This window comes from Lampris incognitus, chromosome 3 (assembly GCF_029633865.1).
Source record: "Lampris incognitus isolate fLamInc1 chromosome 3, fLamInc1.hap2, whole genome shotgun sequence".
Classification (NCBI taxonomy): Eukaryota; Metazoa; Chordata; class Actinopteri; order Lampriformes; family Lampridae; genus Lampris; species Lampris incognitus.
This window is the reverse complement of record NC_079213.1, coordinates 99369048-99387431: the sequence shown is the minus strand read 5'-3', so window position 1 is coordinate 99387431 and position 18384 is coordinate 99369048. Positions and strand designations below refer to the sequence as shown.

At 45.2% G+C, this 18384-nt stretch overlaps 2 protein-coding genes across 3 annotated transcripts in view; one reads left to right on the top strand and one right to left on the bottom strand.

Moving 5' to 3' along the window:
• Positions 1–1364: 1364 nt before the first annotated feature.
• echdc2 (enoyl CoA hydratase domain containing 2) lies at positions 1365–17082 on the bottom strand. Of its 2 annotated transcripts, XM_056276447.1 has the most exons (11): positions 16771–17082; positions 16392–16459; positions 15954–16041; positions 15768–15854; positions 15088–15180; positions 9191–9247; positions 8987–9049; positions 8702–8826; positions 2469–2519; positions 2342–2389; positions 1365–1992 (listed from the first exon to the last, which is right to left on the bottom strand). In XM_056276447.1, the coding sequence occupies exons 1-11, from the start codon at positions 17012–17014 to the stop codon at positions 1915–1917; spliced, it is 1002 nt and encodes a 333-aa protein (XP_056132422.1). In that variant the 5' UTR covers positions 17015–17082; the 3' UTR covers positions 1365–1914. The 2 variants fall into 2 exon arrangements, with proteins under 2 accessions (XP_056132422.1, XP_056132423.1); XM_056276448.1 differs by lacking the exons at positions 1365–1992; positions 2342–2389; positions 2469–2519 and adding an exon at positions 8267–8410.
• The window catches only part of LOC130109519 (leucine-rich repeat-containing protein 52-like), a 54871-nt gene continuing 53446 nt past the window's right edge, over positions 16960–18384 (top strand). The window contains exon 1 of the transcript XR_008810007.1: positions 16960–17009. The gene's annotated coding sequence lies outside the window, so the exon portion shown is untranslated. The remainder of the gene's footprint in view (positions 17010–18384) is intronic.

Sequence of the window (18384 nt, the reverse complement as noted above, 5' to 3'; positions counted from 1 at the left end):
GTGCTGGTAAGCTTTGTTTATTGCTTCAGACAGATAATTTCTTTGTCTGAAGCAGTCAGTGTTTTTTGTTCAAAATCCAGTATGCTTGAACAATTTCGCCTCAATCGCAAAAACTGACCTTTTGGTATGTTTGTTTTCAGATGTTTTATAAGGTTGCTTGAGCCATGAAGAACTGTGTTGCGTTCCATTGGTTTTCTGTAGATGGTGGTCTCAACGTGTCCATCAGAAGTTTTGAAGATTGTGAGATCTAGAAAACTGATAGAGGTGGGATGATATTCTACAGTGAATCTTAAAAAGGAGCTACTTAAATTGACATAGTCATGAAACTGTTTGAGCTCATCAACTGTACCATCCCAAAAGATGAGGATATCATCCAAGTATCTTTTCCACAGCTTAATTTTAGCATGGAAGGGGTTTGTAGTAGTATTGTAGATTATGTTTTCTTCCCAGTGTGCCACTACTAGTGATGCAAATGATGGAGCTGCCGGTGTTCCCATTGCTGTCCCTTTGGCTAGAAGATAGTAATGATCCTAAAATCTGAAACAGTTTTTGGATAGTACAAGACTGAGGATTTCTACAAAGAACTCATTTGGAGGAAGGGCTTGGGGGTCACGTTGGATCAGAAAATGAGCCACAGAGGCTAAACCAATCTCATGTGAGATGCAGGTGTACAGGCTCTCCACATCGAATGAAGCAAGAGTTGTTGAGCTATCCAAACAGTAGTTGGTGAGGCAGTTTCGTGCATCCTTAGTATCCTTTAAGGAGGGAACTGACGTGACAATGTCCTTCAGAAAAAATCCACAAACTTGTGACAGTGGTACAGTGATGGAACCTATCCCAGAGAAAATGGGTCTCAAGAGGGGGTTCAGTTGGATGTTTATGGATCTTAGGTAGACTGTATAGGATAGGGGTCCTCGGAAACTCAACAGTAAGATAATCAAACTCCTTTTTTGAAATCCAATCAGATTGTGATAGCTGTTTCAAGAGGTTGTCGATTTCTTCTTTAATTTCATTGACTGGGTTCCAATGGAGGGGTTTATAGGCCTGTGTGTCCAGATGTGCAAGCATGTGACCTTGCCGACCTGTCATGTGACCATGTAACCTTTGCATATGACCTTGCTGACCTGTCATGTGACCATTTCATGTCCTGTATCATGTGACCACTATGAAGCCCTATATAGATAACATGCCATTAGTTACACTCATGCTCTGATGAAGGCCTGTAGCAGTAGGCCGAAACGTTAGCATGTTTTGCTGGCCAAAATAAATTGGTGAAAATGAGGCACTGTCTCTGTCCTTTTTCAAATTGGTGCGTGCTACCTTACAACCTTGGATGTGGTTGTTTATTTAGTGTTTTTTTAGCAGCTATGGAAACTTGATCCCATAAAGTTCACCCAAGCGAAACAAAGGAAAAACAGACCAAATAAGTCCTTTTGATACACATTTTTTGTCAGATATTACACAGCTTTTTTGGATGACATGAAAAACAGCCCTTACCAGGACCAAACACTCATCCCTGAGAACTCACCATGACCTGTTTTGACAAGTCACGGGGATGTGCACAATCAATCAAAAATTGCATTTTTTTCTTTTGTTGCAAAAATTGCATCAAAAAGACATGTACTATGTAAGGGTTATAATACTCCTGTCTGTGCCCCTGACCAAGGCATGGCAAGACGAACTGGAGTTGGTCCCCGGGTGCTGCACAGTGGCTGCACACTGCTCCTAGCTACACAGTTAGGATGGGTTAAATACAGAGCATAATTTCCCCACGGGGATTAATAAAGTATATCAAAGTTTAAAAAAATTAAAAATACAAATTAATTGTCTATCAGGCTTAAGGTTAGAGTAGTGCATATGTGCATTGATATGGGAAACACACTGTCCGCTGAATTCCTTGTCAACAAAGGTCCATTACTCTCCAGTGTATCGTGGTGGTCTCTTCTCAATGAAGGCAGCCATACCTTCCTGTCTGTCCCGTGTAGGGATGACCTGAAAGGAAAGGACACAAGCTACTGTTTGGTAACAATCGCACTGACAAGCTGACCTCAGCCACCGTCCTGCAGTGGTGAGAGTAGTGACAGCCCACATCAAAAAATGTCAAGCACTGAGCGTCACAGAAAAACCTTGTTTAACTCTAACAGATAATGTGCACTGCTTTTACTGGGCTTCCCAAGATAGCACGACTTGGAAGTCAACTTATCTGACCAGAAACAGGGCTCCCATGCGTAAAAGAATAAAGCAGATGTGACACTGTACAGCACATCAGGGTCTGGAATTTTTTGGAAATACAAAAAAATCCTATTTCAAAAAAAAATCCAGTAACCATATAAACTCTTACCCGGGCATAACACATCCTCTCTATTGCCATTGCTGAGGAGATGTCCACCTGAGAGATGTGCACAGAATGTAATCACTGTCATCATCCATAACACTGCTGAAACGTTGTCCTATGATTCACACTTTACCTCAATGCCTTTGTTCATTGCCTCTTTTGCCATGCGCACAGCAATGGGAGCCTGAGCAACAGAAACAGATAAAAATGAATTAGTTGCCTTTGGGTTTAATGGCATACCCAGTCTAGGTTCATGCTGGATTTTGCAGAACTAACTGTGATGATTATAAATGTCCAACAGCACCACAGTCATTGCCACAGAACTGCTTTAGTAATGCCAGCCTGTTTCTGCTCTATTATACACAGGGTTGTCTGAAGGAGTCAAACACACTGATGCCATTTTTTTCCCGATAGCCTTCAAATAAAATAATGCGCCATAGTACTAGGATGCCGTAGACTAGGGCTGAACAGTGTATCATTTCAGAATCAATATTGCAATATACAAATGAGAAAGTCACATTTCAAAGTGTGCAAATTACAAATTTGCACTTTTTTGTGCAAAAAAAATTTTTTTTAATTGCAAAAAGCAAATTTGGCCTCATCAGTCATGTTAGGCTAAAACGCTTACCGCTTGATAGACAACAAAATCTAGCAAGGGCTGCTTTTTTTATGATTACTCTCGAAAATATTCTAGTGCATCTGACAAATATAATTTAGTCTGACCTAACAACTAACTGGTCAGCCTTCCCCTCTAAAATGACCTTTATCATTGCAGGAGTGATACATTCTTGCAAATGGAGCTTCAAAAGTTAAAAGCTGCATAGATCTGGTGAAATTATGGGACTCCTTTTTATTCTTTAATATTGCAATACATATTACAAAAATATATAAAATATCGCAATGATGACTTTTTCCAACATCATCCAAACCTACTTTAGAGACTGGTGATAAGAGAAAATAAATAAGAAGACAGTGTCCATCTTTGTATGATTCATAATCCGCATATTATCTCCTCCTACTCCATGCTTCACTTTCATTTCATACAAACACCTGTTAATCTGTGTGTGTGTGTGTGTGTGTGTGTGTGTGTGTGTGTGTGTGTGTGTGTGTGTGTGTGTGTGTGTGTGTGTTTCACACAGGGTGATGTGATGCGTCTAGTGCAGTAGTTAGATGAAAGATGCATGCTTGCTTACCGCCTGCTTTTCTAACCACTCGCTTACAGCTTGCTGCCGCTGGCTAGCCCTTGTGGTGAACAAGGAAGCAGCCCAGTGTGTAAGCCTTCCCCCACCAGTACATAGCCTCTCCTTCGCCAAGACCCCTGCAAGGCCTCCCCGTGGCCACACACGGTCACTGGGTGCCTCGCGGCCTCAGGCAAACTTGGTAGGGGATCTCGGAGCTGCAGTGATCCCCAGAGGCTGTTCATGGCCAACCACTGCCCCGCTGCCTTGTGGGAAGTCTATTGAGACAAAGGCTAGGGGATCACACCCTGAGAGAAAAGCAACGTGTTTAGCAGCACACATTGGGTGGTTCTTCGACAGTCTGGAGTTTCCGGCAGCCTCCTGCAGTCATGATGGATGACTGGTTGTCCTGGGTATAAGCCCTTGCCACCAGAATCAACTTGTCATGGCAAAGACAGTGCTATTGAGGACTGCACCCCCTGTGACACTCTAAAAACCTCCTTGCATAGGTCTCCACCTCTGATCATGGTGTACTATATCCAGTTGAAGTCTGGTGGCGTTGAGGTGTTTGGCGACGGGAGCACGGTAGAATTGGCCTGGGAGCTCCTAGTCAGAGCCCGGCACATCAGCGGCATGGGGTATATGGTCGCTAGCAGCTGAGATTGAGTAGCAGCTGCTTTTGGCAGACCCCCGTGTGACTGAGCAGCCCTATTTAGGGACCACACTGCTCACTCCAATAGGGGAGGGGCCCAGAAAAGGTGACCTAAAAATTGTCCACTCAGCCAACCTCCTGGGTAGTTTATTCCACCTACTGGGAATTCCATCCTGCGGTAAAAACAAGAAAATGATCCCACTCAAATTGGCAACATGGAATGTTAGGACTCCTTGATGATGATGGCAACAGACCACATCGAAGAACCGCGCTGACTGTGAGAGAAGGAGGAGGAGAGTACACCTTTTTCTGGAGAGGCTATCCCCTTGGCGGACAACATCAGCATGGTGTTGGACTGGCAATCAAGAACAGCATTCTACCCAGCCTCACTGAAACACCCACCAGACTAAGTGAGAGGCTAATGACCCTCCTTATCCCCCTAGCAAAGGCACGGTATGCCACTCTGTTAAGTGCATATGTGCCAACACTACCATCTGACAATGGTGTGAAGGACAGCTTCTACCAGCAACTAGATGAGGCCCTTCTTCGTATCCCAAAAAAGGACAAGATCCTTCTTCTGGGAGATTTTAATGCTAGGGTAGGAAAGAAAAATGGTTTAAGGAGTGGAGTACTGGATAGGCATGGGGTTGGTCAAGTTAATGCAAATGGTCTGAGGCTGCTAACACTCTGTGCAGAGCATGACCTGACCATTACAAACACACTGTTTCAGCAGAAGACCAAATACAAAACATCCTGGATGCATCTACGATCCTAACACTGGCACCAGAATGATTACATCATAACAAGACGTACTGACACTAGTGATGTCTTGCTGACCCAGGCCATGAGAGGTGCAGAATGCTGGATGGATCACCGCCTGAACATGACCAAGCGCCACATCAAAGTGCACCCCCCACAGCATCTCAAGAAACCCATAAAAACGCCACTGAACTATGCTAATTTCTTTTTTCTTACTACTTCATTAATCCCGTAGGGCAATTCTTTCTCTGCATTTAACCCATCTTAGCTGTGTAGCTAGAGCTAGGAGCAGTGGGCAGCCACCGTGCAGCGCCTGGGGACCAACTCCAGTTCGTCTTGCCATTGCCTCGGTCAGGGGCACAGACAGGAGTATTAACCCTAACATGCATGTCTTTTTGATGGTGGGGGAAACCAGAGCACCCAGAGAAAACCCACCGTAGACACGGGGAGAACATGCAAACTCCACACAGAGGACAAGCTGGGATGACCCCCAAGGTTGGACAACTCCGGGGTTCCTACCCAGGACCTTCTTGCTGTGAGGCGACAGCACTAACCACTGGGCCACCATACCACCCCTCAAATGAAGTCAAGCCCAGCACGGAATGAGTTCCGTTGTTCTGTAGGCATGATGGCACTAGAGTTTGAGGCCATTCTGAGTTCTGACAATTCCATGGATCAGAAATTGACCCCCTGAATCTCATTACTACATCAAGCTGCAATCGACTTTATAGGCTACAGAGCCAGAAAACATCAGGACTGGTTCGACGAGAACTCTTGACACCATCACATCCCTGCTGGAAACCATGCGTAGGGCACAGAGGGCTACTCTCAACTGCCCTGCATGCACCATCTTTCGGCAGCAGTGGCAAACAGCATGTAAGGAGGTACAAACAACCGTGTGCACTCTGCAAAATACATGGTGAATGAAAAAACCTCACAAGATTCAATCATATACTGACAGAAATTATATGCACAACTTCTACAATTCTATAAAGACTATATATGGCCCTAGGAACTGTTCTATCACACCTTAAAATCAGTGGACAGACTGAAACACCAAAAGCGGATCCTGGCAAGGTGGGCTGAACATTTTTGTTTTTTTGGGGGGGGGGGGTTTCATTTATTTCTGATTTTTCCCTTTTTTCTCCCAATTTAGTGGCCAATCGACCCCTATTTTAGGTTCAAACACCCACCCTGTACTGCATGCATTCGCCAACTGCATCTCTCCGGCCGGCAGTCTCGAAGGAGACGCCTCGCCACTTTCGTGACAAGGCAAATCCAAGCCGAACCTGCTTTTCTGACACACACAGAGACGCATTCATGTGACGAACACAAGCCGACTCCGCCTCCCTCCCGAAGACAGCATTGCCAATTATTGTTGCTTCATCAAGTCCGGCCATAATCAGATCTGACAAGACCGGGGCGTGAACCCTGGACCCCAGTGGGCAACTGCATCGACACAAAACTGATGCTTAGACCGCTACACCACTGCGGACCCTTGGGCTGAACATTTTGAAGCCCTACTTAACCAGCACTCACCAACCGACCAATCCATCCTGGAGGAGCTGCCAATTCGTCCGCCCATCCCATACCTTGACCACTCACCAACTTTTCAAGAAGTACATACTTGCAGCCATCCACTCCTTCAAGAACAATAAGTCCCCTGGAAGTGATGGCATCTCAGCAGAACTCCTAAAACAAGGAGGATATTTGTGCACCAGAATGATCTATCAGTACATCCTGCAGGTCTGGGACCAGCAGAATGTCCCTCAACTATGGAGGGATGCTAAAATTGTCACCCTGTACAAAAATAGGGATGACAAGTCCATCTGCAGCAACAGTCGTGGCTTATCCCTACTAGCTGTTGCAGGCAAGGTCCTAGCAAAAGTCATGCTATGCAGGATGGTGAAGCACTTGACAGAACGTCTGCTGCCAGAGTCACAGTGCGGTTTCAGGAAGAACAAGAGTACTGTGAATATGATTTTCACATTAAGACAGCTACAAGAAAAGTGCCACGAACAACATCAGGACCTTTTCATGGCTTTTGTCAACCTCTCCAAAGGTTTTGACACTGCGAATCGAGAGCTAATTTGGAAAATCTTGAGCAAGTTTGGCTGTTCAAGCAAATTTGTGAAAATTCTATCACAGTTCCATGATGGGTGGCCATAGGAAGACAGGAATTGGTGCCCTTTAAAGTATACACTGGAGTGAGGCACCGGTACTCCCAACATTTACCTCCTGTGTGTCACAAAACTTTTTCATAAAGATCTGGAAGACAGTAGTGGGATCACAATAGCCTTTAGGCTAGATGGAAACCTCTTCAACATCCGAAGATTCCAGGCAACCATCTAGTTGTCTGCAGTGCAGGTCCTTGAGCTACAGCATGCTGATGACTGTGCTCTTGTAGCTCACACACCGGAAGACCTGCAAACCATCCTTGCCAAAGTTATGAATGCCTACAGCAGGCTGGGTCTTATCAATCAACACCACCAAGACTGAGGTGTTATGCCAATGGAGGTCCAGCCCCCCACCCACTATGCCTGTCTTCACTATAGAACACCAACCACTGTCAGTGGTTCCACCTTTCAAATACCTGGGCAGCATCCTTTCTGAGGGCTGACACACCGATCACGATACTCATAATAGAATCAAACAAGCCTCTGTAGCCTTTGGCAAACTCCAACAGAAGGTCTTCCGAAACAAACACCTCCACCGGCACACCAAAATTGCCATTTACAAAGCCATCTGCATCACAACTCTCCTATACAGCTGTGAAGCCTGGATCACATACAGCCACCACCTAAGGTTGCTGGAGCAGTTCCACATATGGTGTCTGCAGCGAATCATGGGGATCACATAGCGTGACCGTGTTCCTCATGCTGAGATTCTTGCTAAGACAAACTGCAAGAGCATAGACGCCATGGTTACTGAACACCAACTCCGCTGGCTTGGACATGTCATGAGGATGCCTCAAGAATGCCTACCACGTCAAGTTCTGTATGGACAGCTTCATCTAGGCCGCCGGGCCACAGGTGTTCAGAAGAAGCGATACAAAGACCAGCTAAAAACATCGCTGAAGAAGTGTTGTATCGACCCCTTGAGACTGGAGCAAGCTGCCATCAACCGTTCCAACTGGCGGGAGATCTGCCACAGAGGTATAGAACAGCTGGAAATGGAGAGGAATGTGAAAAAACAACAGAAAAGACTAAGGAGAGACACAACCATGCCTGCCTCGACTAACTCAGACTTCATATGACCAACATGCAAAAAAACTTGTGGATCAAGAATTGAACTCTACAGTCATCAAAGAACACACCGTTAGCGAGGAGGGATGTCATCATCGGACTCGATGGACTACCAGCAAGCAAGCAAGCGTGTATGTGTGCAAACACTATTTGTGGTCTAGTTCTCCACTTGACTGCCACTGTGGTCCAGCCTACTGCAGGCATCTGTACTGGAGTGAAAGAAATATGGAACGACAGAGGCCTGGAGAGAGGGAAGGGAGGAGAGAAAAGGGAAGGCAAGGAAGAAAATATGAGGCAGAGAAGAGAAGATGGATGATGGAGTGAAGAGGAGAGAAAGTTGGGTTATGAGGAGCGAGGAAAGAAGAGGGGAACCCAGGTAGAGGAGGTAAAAAAAAATTTGGTCTGTGCCTTGAAGAGGAATGCATCAGTATCAGAGCTGTGGCAGAATGCATACGTGTGTGTGTGTGTGTGTGTGTGTGTGTGTGTGTGTGTGTGTGTGTGTGTGTGTGTGTGTGTCTCAGGCTGTTCTGACCTGGGGCACTATCTCTCTGGCCAGGCTGAGTGCCTCTCTGTAGGCAGCATCTCCTGTCTGGTTCTGTTCTGTGGCTCTGTTTACAAGCCCCATCTCCAGAGCTGCCTGCCCCCCCACACGCTTACCTGATAACAGAGAGAGGCAGGGAGGGAGAAAGAACAGAAACAGACCATCTCAGAAAAAGAAAAGCATATTGTACATCACAAGACATCACATAAGCATCTTCTTTACAACAAAACAGTCAGTAGCAACATACTGTTACTAAACAAAGCTGTGCAACGCCACCTGTGAAGATGAGCTCTTTGGCCAGAGACATGCCGACAGCCCGCGGTAGGCGCTGACTGCCACCTGGAGGACAAAGTAGGTCAAGGTCAAGTTGCATTTAACCAACACACACAACAACCAACGCACATAACAAACCTCAAAACAACACACACACAAGCTTGTCTGTGTCTGAGAGCTGGAGCGTATGACCCCTGTTTGCCTTACCCGCCCCTGGGAGCAGCCCCCGCGTTGTCTCGATCAGACCCATCTGTGCAGAAAATGCTGAAACACACAAACACAAATTCACATGTGCACACAGAGGACAGTTGAAGGTCTGTGCTGCAGTGTCATTAAGCAGAGGAGGTGGTAAAGGCTGACTGATGCCTCTGTCAGGAGACAACAGACAAACACCTGCTCACCTCAACCAGTCATCGAGCCACCACGACTGATTTCGCCAATCACAAATACATTAAAGTTAAATGAGCAGCTCAGCAGATGTGTCTGGATTCAAATTATTTGTCAAATTTACCAATAAAAAAAATCTCTCAGCATTCATTTACTTCTAAGACACAGGACCAAGTATTCTCAACTACAGTAAGATGTAAATGAAAAAATGACAAAAAATAAACTTGACAATTAGGGTGAGACAGCTGTGTCTCAAATATCAAAGAATGGGAAACCTTTGTGTAAAAACAGGCTTACGCTTCTAACCTGCCAGTACGGTTAAAGATCCAGTCCAGTGCTTTTAATTCAGTCAGACAAGTTTTAATGTGGAATATTAATGTGAGGAGCGCCATTTTTCAGCTTCAGAGGTATCATTTGGTTTGATATTAATGTCAGTGCATTCTATCAGGCACAGCCAACTGTCAGGAGGTGGAGGGGGCGTGGCCCTGGTGGAGGGGCGTGGCCCCTAGTTCACAAGACTCTACTGATAGCTCATTAACTTGCATCATGTTGTTGGGCAACTATTAAAAAACAGACCAAGTGACAGACTGAGGGTGACAATTCGTTGACTGTCCAGTCAAATCAGTGTATTAAATGATTCATTACCAGAAAAAAAAATTTCCCCGTTTTTCTTCCCAATTGTACATGGCCAATTACCCCACTCTTTTGAGCCATCCCGGTCGCTGCTCCACCCCCTCTGCCGATCCGGGGAGGGCTGCAAACTACCACATGCCCCCTCTGATACATGTAGAGTCGCCAACGTTATTCCCCCCAGTTCCCCCTGCCCCGAACAGACGCCTCGACCGACCAGAGGAGGCGCTAGTGTAGCGAATACGGCACATACCCACATCCGGCTTCCCACCCGCAGACACTGCCAATTGTGTCTGTAGGGATGCCCAACTAAGCCAGGGGGTAACACGGGGATTCGAACCAGAGATCCCCGTGTTGGTAGGCAGTGGAATAGACCGCTATGCTACCCGGATGCCCCCGGAAGATTTTTTTGAAACAGCTTCTTCTTCTTCTTTTGGCTTGTTCCCTGTTTCTCAAGGGTCACCACAGCGGATTTTTACCCTCCATAGCTTCCTGTCTGATGCATCCCTCTCCCGCAGTCCAACCCTCCTCACGTCCTTCTCTATCTGGTCTCTCCATCTTTCCTTGGTCTTCCTTTTTTTCTTTTGCCAGGTATTTCCCGGTCCAATACCTTCTTTCCTATATAGTCTATGCCTCCTCTCTGTACATGTCTAAACCATCTCAAACTTGTCTCTCTCAACTTCTCATCCATTCCTCTGATCTTGAACGTAGCTCGCACTTCTTCATTTCTCTTCCAGTCTTTTCTAGTCACTCCCAAGGTACAACACAGCATGTTCATTTCTGATACCTGTAATGTAGATTCTAGCCTCCTTGTTGTTGTCACTGCTTCCATACCATAAAGCATGGCAGGCCCAACCATTGATTTGTATACTTTGCCCTTTAATCTCAACGGCATTCTTTTGTCACAAAGTACTCCAGCTACCTTTCTCCATGAATCCCACCCAGATTGTGTCCTTTTCTTGACTTCCTTCTTACCACCACCTTCTGTCTGTATTGTCGATCCTATGTACTTGAATTCGTTAACTTCTGGGACATCTTCTCCTAAGGTCAATCCTGGACTTTCTACTTGCTTATTTATACACAGGTACTCAAGTCTTTTTTTTTATACTGATCTTTAGTCCTCTAATCTCTAGCGCTTCTCTCTAATCTTCAAGATCTCTCTCCAACCTTTCCTTTCCTCATCTGCAAGCACAATGTCATCAGCAAACATCATGCTCCACAGTGGCTCTTTATTAAGCTGTTCTGTGAGGCTGTCCATCAGTATCACAGACAGAAAAGGGCTCAATGTCGATCTTTGATGCAGTCCTACCTTTACCTCAAACTTGCTTGTTGTTCCCACTGCACACTGAACTATGGTCTTATTGTTCCTGTACACATCCTGAATTATACTGATGTAATTTTCTGCCACTCCCTTTGCTCAGGCAACACCACAACTCCTCTCTCGTTACTCTGTCATATGCCTTCTCCAAATCAATAAATATGCAGTGCAATTCTTTCTGTCCTTAAATTTATTTTTCAGCTAAGGTCCTGAATACAAATATCACATCAGTGGTACTTCTTCCAGGCATGAATCCAAATTGTTCTTTCCCTATAGTCACTTCCTTCCTAAGTCTCACTTCAATCACTCTCTCCTGTGACTTCATTGTATGTCCCATCAACTTTATCCCTCTGTAGTTGTTGCAACTTTGAACATCACATTTCTTTCTTGTAAACTAGTACCACTATGCTCTTTCTCCATTTATCTGGCATTTTCCCAGTCTGTATTATGTTGCGGAAGAGTCTAGTCAGGAGCTCTATGCCAGTATCACCTAAGTATGTCCAGACTTCTGTTGGTGTATTATCCAGTCCCACAGCTTTTCTATTTTTCATTCATTGCAGTGCTTTTATCACCTCATCCTTTGTAATCTCTCCCACGTCCTCTTCGTTCCTTGGTGGTTCATCTGTCCTTCTTTCTCTATTATTCTCTTCATTCATTTGGTGACTGAAATAATCCCTCCATCTCTGTAAAATATCCTCATCTTTTTCTTTTTTTGGACCCCCCCCTTTCCTTCCCAACTGTATCCGGCCAATTACCCCACTCTTCTGAGTCATCCTGGTCGCTGCTCCATCCCTTTTGCTGATCCGAGGAGGGTTGCAAACTACCACATGCCTCCTCCGATTAATGTGGAGTCGCCAACCGCTTCTTTTCACCTGACAGTAAGGAGTTTCGCCAGGGGGACATAGCATGTGGGAGGATCACGCTATTGCCCCCAGTCCCCAAACAGGCGCCCCAACCCAACCAGAAGAGGTGCTAGTGCAGCGACCAGGACACATACCTACATCTGGCTTCCCACCCGCAGATACGGCCAATTGTGTCTGTAGGGACACCCGACCAAGCTGGAGGCATCACGGGGATTCGAACCGGGATCCCCGTATTAGTAGGCAACGGAATAGACTGCTATGCTACCCGGTAAATATCCAGTAAATATCCTCTACTTTTGACAGTACTCTTCCATCTGTGTCCTTGATCAGTTTTACTTGTTCAACATTCTTGCTTGCTCTGACTCGCTCTTTTGACTGACTATTCCATATATATCCTTCTCTCCTTCCTTTGTCTTTTGTACCGGTCCTCATATGCTCTTGCCCTTGCTATCACTACCACTTTCTTAGTTTCTTTCTTAGCTTTCTTGTATTCATTCTTGTTCTGCTCATTCTCGTTTTTGTCCAGCTTCATTTTGGCCAACTTTTTCTTCTTTATGCAGTGCTGCACTACTTCCTCCCACCACCAACTTTCCTGTCCCTTCTTTTTACCCCCTTGAGATTTTTCTAGCATTCGCCTGCCTGCTTCTGCTGTTCTATCCCAATCTAGTGGCAATCTATCTCCCAACAGCTCTCTTACTTTCATCCTAAAGCTTTCTCTACAAGGTTCCTCTTTCAGCTTTCACCATTTAATCTTCCATGCTGCGGGTCTTTGCACTTTTCTGAGTTTGCATCTTGTCTTTATTTGACATATCAGTGGGCTATGTTGTTTTGTTACACACTTTTTTTGAAATAGCTTAATTGCTGAAAACCAGGAGGATAGTTTCTCAAGGGGCTTTCGTCGTATATTCACAGCAGCAGGTCTAATATTTCTGGGTAACTTTACATTCCCTTCTGTTGTGAAATAAAACAAGCATGTAGAACATGATTTTCATTGATCTTTAAATGTATTTTTGTAAATCTGGCAACATTGTGGCCTTGGGAGTGTATCGCAAAACTCAAAGGTGAAAGGGTTTATGTCTGAGCAGGACACCGGACCTCTACTCCCTCTCTCTCACAGCAAGTGCCTTCAATCGAAAGTGTCAGGTCAATGCCAAAATAATTGTATTTTGTAGCCCATTAAGGCCATGAGAGAGGCTAGTGTGTTGCTTTAACCCTATAGACGCTAGCCTACAGGGAGCAATTAAACAGGGGCTGTATGTGAGTCTGTGTGGATTTAGATGCAGCCTTTCTATGGCAGGCCGTTTTAGCTTTAATTCATTTCTAGGTGATATCACAAATTCAATTCCAACTAGTTAGAATGAAAATTTTTGATATCGGAAATTCAATTGTAACTAGTTATAATGTGTGTTTCTGATGTCAGAAATTTGATTTACATAGTTAAAAATGCCTATTATTGATATTGGGAATTAAATTTTAACTAGTTAAAATACCAATTCTTGTTATCAGAAATTCTATTTTAACTAGTGAGATTCAAAACGTTTTTCTCGTTAATTTCAATGAGAGTTGAAATTTGAGCTAGTTAAAATGCCAATTTCTGATAAAATGACAATTATTGATATCATGATTTCAACTAGTTAATTGAAATACTGACACCTGATATCATGAATTCAATTTTAACTACTTGAAATGCCAATCAGAAATCGGTATCAGAAATCACATTTTAACATGCTGAAAATCCATTTGTTGATATCATTAATATGATATCAAGAAAAGATGTGCATGTTAGGGTTAATACCCCTGTCTGTGCCCCTGAGCAAGGCAATGGAAAGAAGAACTGAAGTTGGTCCCCGGGCGCTGCAGCTGCCCACTGCTCCTATACAATAGGATGGTTTATATACAGAGAACAAATTAATTATAAGAATGCAATTACAAAATAAAGTGGCTTTCTTTTCTTTGTTCTTCTTTCATTAAATCAAAAATTCTTTGATACTGAAAATTGTATTTATGATAAACAAATGGATTTGCAAATAGTTAAAATTTAATTTCTGACACCAACAATTGGCATTTCGACTAGTTAAAATTGAATTCATCCATCCATCCACTATCCAAATCGCTTATCCTGCTCTCAGGGTCGTGGGGATGCTAGAGCCTTTCCCAGCAGTCATTGGGCGGCAGGCGGGGAGACACCCTGTACAGGCCGCCACGCCATCACAGGGCCCACACACACACACACACACATACACACACACACACACACACACACACATTCACACCTAGGGACAATTTAGTACGGCCGATTCACCTGGCCTACATGTCTTTGGACTGTGGGAGGAAACCGGAGCACCCAGAGGAAACCCACGCAGACATGGGGAGAAAATTAAATTATGATATCAGAAGGCCTGGCGGCCTGTCCAGGGTGTCTCCCCGCCTGCTGCCCAATGTCTGCTGGAATAGGCTCCAGCATCCCTGCGACCCTGAGAGCAGGATAAGCGGCACAGATAACGGCTGGATGGATGAATGGAAATTGGCATTTTAACTAGGTCAAATTACACCTCCCATTGAAATGAATGAGAAAAACGTTTTAAATCTCACTAGTTAAAATAAAACTGCTGATTTCAAGAATTTGCATTCTAACTTGTTAGAATTGAGTTTGTGATGTCCTCTAGAAGTGAATTAAAGCTAAAACACCTGCCATACCTTTCATCCCACCCACCCCTCTGAGGCAACCACTGGTCTGATATGATGGGGTTGGCAACAGCTGTGAAGAGAACATGACATCCTCTCTCCCATCCTTACATCTCGCTTCACCTCAGGGAAAGGGGAACAACAAACTGAAGTGTACCCGAGTGTGAAGTGGACTCACCTGGTTTAGGGGTTAAAATGTCAGAGGTTCAGAGATCACTCACCGGCTGTGCGGAGATCACACGCCAAGGCCAGTTCCAGTCCGCCTCCCAGTGCAACCCCATCCAACGCTGCAATGGTCGGCGTGGGCAACGATGCTGCCGTGGCGTCACAGCACCCAGAAGTATACAAAGAGAGGAGTCTCTGGTGAAGCCCGTGTACATATGTACGTACACACAAACCCAAACTGAAATCTCTGTGATTTGGTGATTCACACTGTGTGTGTGTGTGTGTGTGTGTGTGTGTGTGTGTGTGTGTGTGTGTGTGTGTGTGTGTGTGTGTGTGTGTGTGTGTGTGTGTGTGTGTGTGTGTGTGTGCGCGCGTTTTTACTGGTGAAATGAGGACAAGACCAATGCTTCAGCAAGAGGGGTGACAGTTTTATTGCTTTGGCGGGATTATCAGAACAGAAAAGAACAAGAAGATAGTCTGTGCGTGATGGAGAGAGGGGAGCAGACAGACAAGAAAGAGAGAAGTCGGAAAAGAGAGAAAGGGGAGAAGCAAAGACAGACAAGAGTTCTTCCTCAAACTTAACGCCTCCCCTGCCAACATAACATACAAATTCACATGTGCACATAAACACAGGCTAGACATGTTGCACATTGGCTCATATTCTCATGAGCACCCAGGCCTCAGCATTCTCTGAATGACAGGCAGCCATTTGTATGCAAATAGATTAATACCTTACCAATCTGAGTCATGAGTGATCGCAGGCTGTGTACGAACAGGTCAGACTCCGCGTTGTTCATCCGAGCTCTCTCCTTCAGGTCAGCACCTACGTCACGACAGTTAAACACGTACTCATTACACTACATTTACACATACACTTTCAACTCAAATGCACAATGCCATATAGCCAATCTTCGGGTTTTACCTGCACAGAAGACGCCTGGCACTAAACTCCTGAAGATCACCACACGCACAGCCGAGTCATGGGACAGGGTGGACATCGTCTCCCTCATCTACACAAACATGAGAGAGGCTGTACTAGTGTGTGTGTGTGTGTGTGTGTGTGTGTGTACGCGCTTGTTTTTCTATTCCAGTGGGGACCTAATGTCCCCATTAGGATAGCAAAACCAGAAACCACCTAACTTGTGGGGACATTTTATGGGTCCCCATGAGGAAAAGGGTCTATTTTAGGGTGAGGACTTGAGTTTAAGGCTAAAGAATTAGGATTAGGTTCAAGTTAGGGTAAGGGTAAAGGTTAGGATTAAGAGCTAGGGGATGAACGTAGTCAATGAGGGGTCCCCACAAGTATAGAGAAACAAACGTGTGTGTGGGGGGGGGGGTATTGAAGTATAAGTCAATTTACCTGTGCCACAAAGACGTGACCGAGAGCATTCCTTACTTTGTGTCGGCACATCAACACCTCCACTATCCCTGAAAATGAACGAACAGAATTAAGAGACTTGTATATTGAAATGCATCCGAAACAAAGTGGAGACAGGTATAGTTCCTCAATATTAACTACGTACCGTAATTATCCTAATATAAAACATGGAATGCTTTTGATTTTCACACACACTCGACATGCACATGTTGGTATAACGTGTTATGACATGGCACCCAGCAGGGGGCAAGTAGGCAAGTACTGGGTATGTTTGTCAGTACCGTTCGTGTGAATCTGGAAAATTATGAATTAAAAAAAAGCGCACGGTTATAATTTACGGGGGAGGGGAAAGGGTCCCTACCGGCGTCTTCCCCATCCAGTCGCTTTAGCTGCACCTCAGCCGAGGCCGTCGTGTCTGAATGCTGCCGGCGGGCGTGTGCGAGAGTGTGTCCCGTCAGAGGATGACTCCCGGCCCGCACAGGTGGCACTCCGGCCCGGGGCATCGGCTTGGGGCTTCCGCCGGCGTGCGAGTCCGGCAGATTCACCCGCAAGCCCCGCAGCGACAACAAACGCCAGCGAGCCGCCGGTCTGCAGCAAAAGGTCATTTTTATTTTTCACTTCCCTGTTTGTGAAGCCGTTCACCGTGCCGAGAGCGGTGCCGTTTCTAACAGGCCGCGGCGGGGCGGAGTGGCGGAAGCGCTCCGGTGAAAAGTGGGCGGGGCGCTGAACTGTATGGCGCCAACGTGCCGCTTGTTTCACGCTGTTGTGCAGCGCTGTTGAATCTGCACGTTGTCTTGTGACGTGTTACTGCTTGCAGTATGTTGTTTATTATATAGTTTTGTATATTGTATAAATTGGATATTGTTACCGTCCTGTTTCATGTTTAAGCTGTCCTATTTTTCACATTTTTAACACTGAGCCAAGATCAGTGTGGTTTCGTTCTGATTCCTGAAAAGTCCTGAAAGTGTCTTATCTGTCTTGGATGTCTGTCTTTCTGCCTGTCTGTCGCTGTCTGTCTCTGTCCATCTGTCTGTCTATCGCTATCTGTCTGTCTGTCGCTGTCTGTCTGTCTCTGTCTTTCTCTGTCTGTCTGTCTGTGTCTGTCTGTCTGTCTTGTCTTTCTGTCTGTCTCTGTCCATCTGTCTGTCTGTCTTGTCTTTCTGTCTGTCTGTCTCTGTCCATCTGTCTGTCTCTGTCTGTCTGTCTGTCGCTCTCTGTCTCTGTCTCTCCCTTGTCTGTCTGTCTCTTTCTATCTTTCTGTCTGTCTGTCTGTCTGTCTGTCTGTCTGTCTGTCTGTCTGTCTATCTTGTCTGTTTGTCTGTCTGTCTTTCAATCCCTGTCACTCTGGGTATCGCCCTCCCTACACACACACACACACACACACACACACACACACACACACAGCATCCTTTCTCCTCAGTCTGGTGTCCTGTCTCTGGAGTGTCCAGTCTTTGGCCGGACAAAGGGTGTTGTTGAGGTAAGGTTTTCCATCCAGCTGATCATGTTTGTCTGACCATGTATTATTGAGTAGATCTTTACAGGTTATGCAGTTAGACAGTCAGACACGGGCTCTGGTGACAGCAGCTCAGGAGGATATGGACAGGGGTGCACGTGTGTGTGTGTGTGTGTGTGTGTGTGTGTGTGTGGTCAAGATCTTCATAACAGTGATTTTTGAAATTGAATCACAAAAGCTTGGATGTTCAGAGACCATCTAATTTCATTTTACTCATTTGTATGCATTAAATTCCTTACTATTCATTTGGGCCATTTAACAATAATATGTAACATTGGGTCCAACAATTCTGGACAGTGACTCAAATAGGTTTGTTCAGGGGCTGTCAAGTTTTTCAGGGGTTGATTTGATTATCTGTGCTTGTCCCACATAGTCTCCGGCACATCATCCTGACTGCTGAAAACAGCGTGAAAGGCAAAAGGAACAAAAAACAACACACAACGAAAGAGAAAAAAGGCCCAC

Coding starts and splice junctions, on each gene's coding strand:
- echdc2 (XM_056276447.1), bottom strand. CDS start 17,014: ATGACCTTTTGCTGCAGACCGGCGGCTCGCTGGCGTTTGTTGTCGCTG. Junction 16,460..16,770: donor ACTGGATGGGGAAGACGCCG/GTAGGGACCCTT, acceptor GTTCATTTTCAG/GGATAGTGGAGGTGTTGATG. Junction 1,993..2,341: donor AGAGGATGTGTTATGCCCGG/GTAAGAGTTTAT, acceptor CTTTCCTTTCAG/GTCATCCCTACACGGGACAG.